The sequence below is a fragment of the Alexandromys fortis genome, unplaced genomic scaffold (assembly GCF_014885135.2).
Source record: "Alexandromys fortis isolate MF-2015 unplaced genomic scaffold, M_Fortis_MF-2015_v1.1 scaffold_18, whole genome shotgun sequence".
NCBI classification, from domain to species: domain Eukaryota; kingdom Metazoa; phylum Chordata; class Mammalia; order Rodentia; family Cricetidae; genus Alexandromys; species Alexandromys fortis.
This window is the reverse complement of record NW_026067897.1, coordinates 10,486-18,924: the sequence shown is the minus strand read 5'-3', so window position 1 is coordinate 18,924 and position 8,439 is coordinate 10,486. Positions and strand designations below refer to the sequence as shown.

The 8,439-nt window shown below is 38.6% G+C and overlaps 1 protein-coding gene across 1 annotated transcript in view; it reads right to left on the bottom strand.

The window, feature by feature from the left end:
• Positions 1-7,901, bottom strand: part of Atp6v0d2 (ATPase H+ transporting V0 subunit d2) — a 42,287-nt gene extending 34,386 nt beyond the window's left edge. The window contains exon 1 of the mRNA XM_050166307.1: positions 7,758-7,901. Coding sequence (XP_050022264.1) covers positions 7,758-7,887 — 130 coding nt within the window. The 5' untranslated portion in view covers positions 7,888-7,901. The remainder of the gene's footprint in view (positions 1-7,757) is intronic.
• Positions 7,902-8,439: the final 538 nt, after the last annotated feature.

Here is an 8,439-nt window from a genome sequence, read left to right as displayed (position 1 = left end):
GATGCCATGTAGCCCCACCAGAGACAGACATCAAATGAAACTTTATACAGGAAGCCACAGCCACATGGCAATACACAGATTAATAGAAATGGGTTAAGATTCAGCCAGAAATATGCTTGATCTACTGGCCACACAGTATTGTAAATAATATAGTTTCTGTGCAATTATTTCATATACTGGGTAACTGGGAATGAACAAACATCCTCCCCCAACAATACATGGATCTAATCTACAAGAGAAAAATATATACTTCAATAAAAACAATTGAAAGAAAGATTCATAAATCCTAAAGAAAAACAAGTTTTATAGATATATAAAGTGTTTTTACCACTAATAAAATGATCTTAATATGTGTCATTTCATTTTTTTTTAAGACAGGATTTCTCTATAGCTTTGGAGTCTGTCCTGGAACTAGCTCTTGTAGAAGAGGCTGGTCTTGAACTCAGAGATTCGCCTGCCTCTGTCTCCCAAGTGCCGGCATTAGAGGCGTGTGCCACTACCGCCTGGCTTAACATGAGCCATTTCTTAACTTTTCATCGATCCCCTTTTCATAGATGAAGTAACTGAGGTTCTGCGAGATTTTGTGTCCATGTTTTCCATGCCTGCAAGTCTGTTCCTGGACGTGACTCTTATTCTCACCCAGTGTTACACTCAGCATCCTGACCTTCACAGTCTTTAAAGGAACCTTAACATTTTTTTCAACCTAAACTCTAGCCTTATCCCCAGTTATTGCAACGCTACTGCCTGTCTGATTCACTTGACTTTTGCTTTCTGTAAGTCACTGACTTTCCCTACTGTCCAGAATGTTTACCTGTTTTAAGCCTTTCTCCAAAGCCATTCTGACGAGTATTCCTCAGTTTTCAAGTTTGGTTTACTTTCATGTGTAAATTGAAAGTATTTTTAATTTTTAGTGATTTTGTTTTCCTTACCAATCATATCCTGAGCTAAATAGTCACTTAGGTACTTATTAGTCTTACTATTCTTCCTATCCCTCATAGCACTTAATTCAAATTTTGTTACATGAATGACCCACAACATTAGGTTTAACTTGTGATTAAAATCTAACACCAGAAGATCAGTGTACAGGCCTTCATTATGAAGTGGGGGTGTTTGTTTGTTTTAAGAAAGGAACTTGCCTTGACTGGCCTCAAGCTCCATCTTCCTGCCTCAGTCTCCTAAGTACTAGCATTGCAGATATGGGGCACCATAAAGCCTTCTCTACTTTCTTATTCCTGGGAATGAGAGTTTTTAAAATCAGTTCTCACTGAAGTAGAACAGAATCAACAGTCATATGTCAAATACCAAGAATCCAAACCTGGAATTAAGTGCTATTTCAGGACTTACGATCTAGCAGAATAAAAAAATCTCATTCACGTTGTGTAGGCATTATGATTCAGAACCAATTTCACAGTTCACAAAACATTTCCAGGTATTTTAGGTCCCTTCCTAAATTGGGAGATAAACCCAATAAGCGAAATCTAAGTATCAGATAAGGAAGTTCCAAAGCCAATGGCTCCACAGCTTGCTTAACACCCCAGAGCTAGGAAGTATACACAGCTTGGATTTGTATTACACAAAACCGTCCTTGGCTTCAGGACGGAGAAGGAACAGTGTAAGGTTTACTTTCTGCCCATAGAAGCTTACACTACAGTTAAGGAGGAAGCTTAGTAGTAGAGTGCTTGCCTGGCATGTGTTTAGCATGTTCCAGGCTGAGGGTTCAAGTCCTAGTAGTGCAAAAAAGAAAAGGAAGCATATTCTCTCTCTCTCTCTCTCTCTCTCTCTCTCTCTCTCTCTCGCTCGCTCGCTCCCTCCCTACCCCCCCCCACATATCGTACCATAATATAGCTTATGGATAGAAGATGGTTGTAGTTGAATTTTTTGGGGGGTCACCAGCCAGCTCTCAAATAAAGACTCTGAAGCTTATTATTAATTATGAACCCTCAGCATTAGCTTAGGCTTGTTCCACTAGCTTGTTTAACTTAATTTAACCTGTTTCTATTCATCTACATTTTGCTTTGTGGCTTTTTACCTTTTCTTTCTGTATATCCTACTTTCCTGCTTCCTATGTATCTGTCTGACTGGCCCCTGGCAAGTCCCTGGCATCTCTTTTTCTTTCTTCCTTCAAGCTTAAATTCTTCCTCCTATTTATTCTTCCTGTCTGGAATTCCTACTTATACGTTCTCCTTTGCTATTGACTGTTCAACTTTTTATTAGACCAATCAGGTGCCTTAGTCAGGCAAGGTAAAACAGCAACACATCTTTACATACTTAGACAATTATTCTGCAACATAAATAAATGCGACACATCTTTACATAGTTAAACAATGCGGCACAAAGCAAATATTTACAACAGATAGTATTTTATTTATTCATGTAATACTTCAGTCTGCAGCAGGAACGGTAAGTGAGGTGTGGAGGCCTGGAAAAGTGAGCTTATTTTCACATTGACCAAAGGTCAGAGAGTAGAAACTTACCTCTAGTTCCTTCAAGGTTATTGTGTTTTTTAAGAATAACCTAGGTGTGGACCAGAGAGTTCTGCTCTTTCAAGGTTATTGTCAACAGGTGTGGCTAATAGCCTGATCTTGTACTCCAGGAATTGTGAAGTAGTTTGTTCCTACCTCAAATAAGAGTCTAAGGATCAAATTAAGTTCCAGTTCCCTTTATGGAGATGACTTGGGATTCCACCCAGAGAGTGGTTTGCCTACAGAATGTTTTGATCTAGTGTGTGACATGACTTGTTTTGTTCTACCAACAGAATGTTTAACTATGAATGTAGCCCACGACCTTCAACTGGTATGTTCATTTCTTTGTGTCATGCTAATGCAGTCTTTTGTCTTACTCCTACCTTTGGGGGGTATTTTAAGCAGTTGGAAATTAAATGTAGGCATATTTTCAGTACTCACTGGAATTCCCTCCTGATATTATCCTATATGTTTCTCCATTTTATTATTTTCATTTGTGTCTTCATATTCTTTACTATATTTCTAAATCTCCATGCCTCTACCCTGGCAAGAGATATTTTTGTTGAGGCTGGTCCCTGATGGTGAGGTTAATGTCCTTTGGCAGGTTATATATGCATATGTCATAGATGCTGTACAGGATTAGGTTCACTGCATGTTAAGGATCACAAAGTTGAAGTTTGCCAATTCTGTGTCACCAGAGCCACTATAGCAAAGGGCCTCTAGAAGTAGGCTTGAAATGAGGGTTAAAAGGGAAACAGATATTTTCTAGGAAAATTAGGTAAAGGGAATTTGTGACTGAAGAGATATGTATAAAAAATGTCAAAAGCTTCTGACCCAAGGATTGAAAGATGAACAGGCAGAGGTCAGTTGACAGTTGCATTTGGAAATTTGATTGGTTCTGCTAAACTGTCCTCTTTAAGGGTTTCTTATTCGCCTAACCATTTCCTTTTCTAGAATGAGAGTCCTTTTAAGGCAGGAATTTTATCTTATCCATATTTTCTTCTTTGGACTTAGCCAGAAAGTGTTTAATGCATGCCAACTGCATTAGTTCCTACTTAAAGGCGCAGTTGGGAAAGGACTAGAGATCAATTCCCTTTAAAGAGACCTTATGGTCAGGAATATAAAGTGGGCATCTTTCATTACCTTTCAAAAATTTGTGTCAAGGAGAACAATGTGAAAACCCATTCTAGAGTATTGTCCACACCCCAGAGCCAGTGCACTCTTTCATTGTGTTCAGAAAAGCCTATTCATTACTGAACTTCAGGTATTGGCATCTCCACCTTGTCTTTTTCTAAGAGGTATGGCTATTTCCACAATTATTTGTAGTTGACATTCTGATGAAAATGGTGTGTTGTTTTCAAGAGTAATAGCTTCCTTCTTCTGTTCCCAGGAAAGACTGACTTGCACTGACTCCCATGACTAGTTCATGCTTCAATTAGTCAGAGTCAGACTTGGAATGGGTGAGTGTTTCTGACCACATTTGTCCAGTGATACCCACAAGTCAGCACAATCCTGAATATGAAGATTCCCAAAGTTTTTTACTGGACAATTTTATTTTCTGTCTTCTAAAGTTACTTGAATACCATGTATTCTTTGTAAATGATTCTAAAATAGTCTGCTGCTATCACATCAGAACAGGTTTAAAGACTACAGGATTTAACACAGTGAAAAAAAATCAATTTTTGGTAAGTTAGCTTTTCCTCTGCAAAATGTACCTGCTTCAACATAGTACTGTGACTGCACAGTTTTATCTTCCCTTCTTTATTCACAATTCACATAGTGCATACTCTGCAAAGGAAAACAGAAGTCCTCAAGTCCTTAACTTTCATCCCAGAAGATCCTCTTGATTGATTCTTAGCCATGAGTTGGCTCAAAGGGTACCTGCAGCCAGGCGGTGGTGGTGCACGTCTTTAATCCCAGCACTTGGGAGGCAGAGACAGGCAGATCTCTGTGAGTTCAAGACCAGCCTGGCCTACGAGAGCTAGTTCCAGGACAGGCTCCATAAACCTGTCTCGAAAAACAAAACAAAACAAAAAAAGGTACCTGCATATTCACAAAAGCAACAAATACCTTGCTTTCCATAGCTGTTACTCCCTAACATCCTAGAAATGGACTAAGTAGGGCAGTCTGTGTTATTTTTATTAGTAAAACAGAATTGGCATCAAAACAGCACAGTTCGAGTCCTCTCTCTCTCTCTCTCTCTCTCTCTCTCTCTCTCTCTCTCTCTCTCTCTCTCTCTCTTTCTCTCGTGTGTGTGTGTGTGTGTGTGTGTGTGTGTGTTGCTGGAGATGTTCCTTAGAGCTTCATGCATGACTAGGCAAGTAGCAAGCACTCTATCACTGAGCCATATCTCACAATGTACCCTATGTCTCTTAGTGGAAATCAAGTGGAAAAAGAAGCACTGAAAACTATTTTCTGTTGTTGGTAGCCTGTAGGTTGCTCATAGCCAATCTAAGCCTCAGTGTACTCAGGTGTATGAGGACAAAAAGTTCTTAATTAAGGAGTTAGAGGTATGTTTCAGAGATTTAGAGTGCTTGCTGCTTTTGCAGAGCTATATATAGGCTCTCAGCATATCAAGTGATGTGCAGCTTCTACAACTACAGCTCCCAGTCATCCATGCCCTCTTTTGACCTCTGTGGACATCTGCACACATGTTGTGTACACATGCCCAGAGGTACATATTTTAAAAATGCTTAAAAGGCTTTCTCATCCGGATTTTTTTTCAGCGTCTATGATAACTCAAATGTGGTTAGCTTTTGGTGTCTGAATTTCTGGGTATCTCCCAATAGCTGTCTGTCACACAAATATATGTAAGGTTGGAAGCAGTCCCCATAAGCTGTTAGGAGGTTCTGTTTGGTCAGCCCACCCTTCTGAGTTCTGAGTGTGTAGACAGATATCTAAAAATTGAATAATTGAAAAAAAATTTGTACAGAGAAGAAAGAAAAATCATGAGATATAATGATGATAAAGCACTGATGAACTGGGCAGCATTTCCCAACTAGGATACAGAGATGCCTTCTCATGGTTCACTGCCCCTTAGTGTTGTTTGTGAAGTTATATGTGTGGGCACATGTACAGTTTTCCAAGAAGCATCATTCCTGAGGTCTCAAAAAGGGATTGAAAACTTGCCTTGAAAATAAAGATATTAAATCCAGTTAGGCAACTGTTCTATGCCAGATACGTTTTACATAAATTTCTTTCTTCTCTTCCCTTTCCTCTTTCAGTGAATCTTTTTTTTTTTTTTTTTCAAAAGACACCTAAGGTCAGTGAATCTTTTGGTTAAAATGTTCCATGGTAAAATCATTGTATAAATTTAAAAAAGAAAAAATACTTTTATTTCATTTTTAATTATGTGTACTCACATGTGTGAGGGGTGGGTATGTATATATTTGAGTGGGGGTGCTTTTGGAGGCCTGAGGCATCAGATGCCCCTGTAGCTGATGTTCCTAGATGATGGTGACCTTTCTGCCTAGTGAGGATGTTGGGAACTGAATTCAGGTCCTCTGCCAGAGCAGTTCTTACTCTTAACCACTGAGCCATCTCTTCAGCCCCTCTTGTAACCTTTAATTCTTTATTTGTGTCCTCCTTTTTTTAATTTTTTTATTTTTGTTTTTTTATTTTTATTTTGGTTTTTCGAGACAGGGTTTCTCTGTGGCTTTGGAGCCTGTCCTGGAACCAGCTCTGTAGACCAGGCTGGTCTTGAACTCACAGAGATCCGCCTGCCTCTGCCTCCCGAGTGCTGGGATTAAAGGCGTGCGCCACCATCGCCTGGCCTCCTCCTTACTTTTTTATACCCTAGAATTCTTTCTCCAACTTTGATACTTCTTTGATTTCTCTCTGATATGAGAAGTGAGTGTCTGGTGTCAAATGTCAGCTCAAGTTTTGCTTGCATTTAAATTAGCATTTTTTATTGCTTGTAGAGGCTTGACTCAAAACTGAATAGAATTTATCCAAAAGGCTGACCTCTCTCTGAAGCATGTATTCTTCCCCGTGTTAAAGATTTTTCTACTTTAATTTATACAGACATTTCTATAAGCAATTAACATTCTCTAGTCACCAAACTCCTAACTGTATTTGGAATTATGTATCATTGTTTGTAGTCAATAGAATTACATATCATTTGAAAGATCTGTTTATAAAATAAATTGAAAGGCAAGGCAAGGCTGATATCACCTTGAGTCCTTAATGCTGGCTATAACTAGTCACTGTTATATAATGGTGATCTTAGCTTCCTTCAGCCTTACAAGGAAGTTAACTATCAAAGTCACCTTCAAAAGGTTTTTTTAAAAACATGGTTTGTTGTCCACCCCCAAACGATGTATGCCACCTAATTCATTACTTTTCCAAGAATTTTCCCCTTATTGCTTTTTCTTCTAGTATAATCTGGATGTTTCTCAAAATGAGTAAACAAAGCTGTTTTTAATAATAAAACAGTTACAGATTGCATTCTTTGTTAAGGTTTAAGAAAAATGTGATTTAAGGAAAATTATCATTTACTGGGTACATATCTGTTTGTCTCCTTAATAACTAAGTAGGAATTCTTTCCCTGTGTATAAGGGAAGACTTCTGAGGCTCAGAGACTTTGAAAACTCAGTCTCCAACTTAGATGTAGCAGAGATTAAAACCAAGACTTTTAATCCACCACACTCCTGGCTTTTCTTTTTCACTTGTCTTTCAGTTAAAGGCAAATCTCAAACAAATTTTCAAATCAATACTGAAAAGCTGGAGCCAGACAAAAATCTCTCTAAACCAAAACTCTTAGCTGTTTCTTTCTCCATAGACTCATGTTGGTGAAGGGTATTACCTAGTAGTGTTTATAGTTATATGGATAAAAAGAGAGTTAGGATGACAAAGGAAACACAATATTTTAAAGTATGATTATCAGAATACATTAAAAATGTGTAAAATATGCTCCTAACTGAGACATTACAAATCAAGGTAAAAATATCCTTGAAATTAGAGTAGCATCTAAATTCAAACTAAGAAGCATTAATATATTTGAGAATATTTGCAAGAACATCAGGGGATAGCTATGGGTTTCTGGGTGGATATCAGTAGCAGGTGATGCTCAGACCACTGGCCATGGTTTATCACCTGCGTTCACAATGGAAGGGAATGTTAAACTATTAAATTATATAAATGGATATCAATCTTTTTTCCTCACATCCAAGGTCCCCAAACCAAAGGCATCTGAATTCCAGGACTAAGAACCTGTTCTGACCTTCTGAGTAGGTGACTGCAGTCCCTTTTCCTCCCTTCCAGAGGGCAATATCATTGATGAGGTGAGGGACTTACCTTCCAAGGTCTCACACTGCACTAGGTTGACATAGTCCTGCTGAGTTAGGAGGCTGGCTTTACATCCTCTCACCAGGCCCTCCAGGTAGCCATGATCCACATTGAAGTGTAGCTCTGCAGTTTCAAGCATAGTGCTCAGGCTGAAGTTGCTGCCACAGAACACTGGCCCTGGTCTGGAAAAGTGTGGGTGTCTCAGTCACTCAGCTGATAGTCAGGCTACTACTGACTAGTTTGCTCCAGTTTCATCAGCTTTCAACACAGTGCCTGGATCTTGTTTTTATATCAACAGTGAGTCAGGCAGATGGTCTAAGTACACCCCAGGAGAAATTCACTGTTAGGGGGAGCAAAGGTGAGGGAAAGGGTCCTGGTCATCTCTTTCTCCCACAGTCAAGGTCAAGAGAGTTTTACCAATGAGAGACTCAATGAAAGACCAGGATGTTATGTAAATACACCTTTTCCACAGTTGAACTTTAATTATGTTACATTTTTTGAGGAATGTTAATATGAACAAAAGTTTCTTTTTTAAAACACTGAAAATGCTGGGTGTGATGGTTTGTGCCTTTAGTAGTATAACTTGAGAAACTTATGCAGATTTGCCATGAATTTACCAACTTGGGTTAAAGAGTGAAACTCTGTCTCTAAAATTAAAATAATCAAAAAGCATTCTTTAAAAAAATAACAA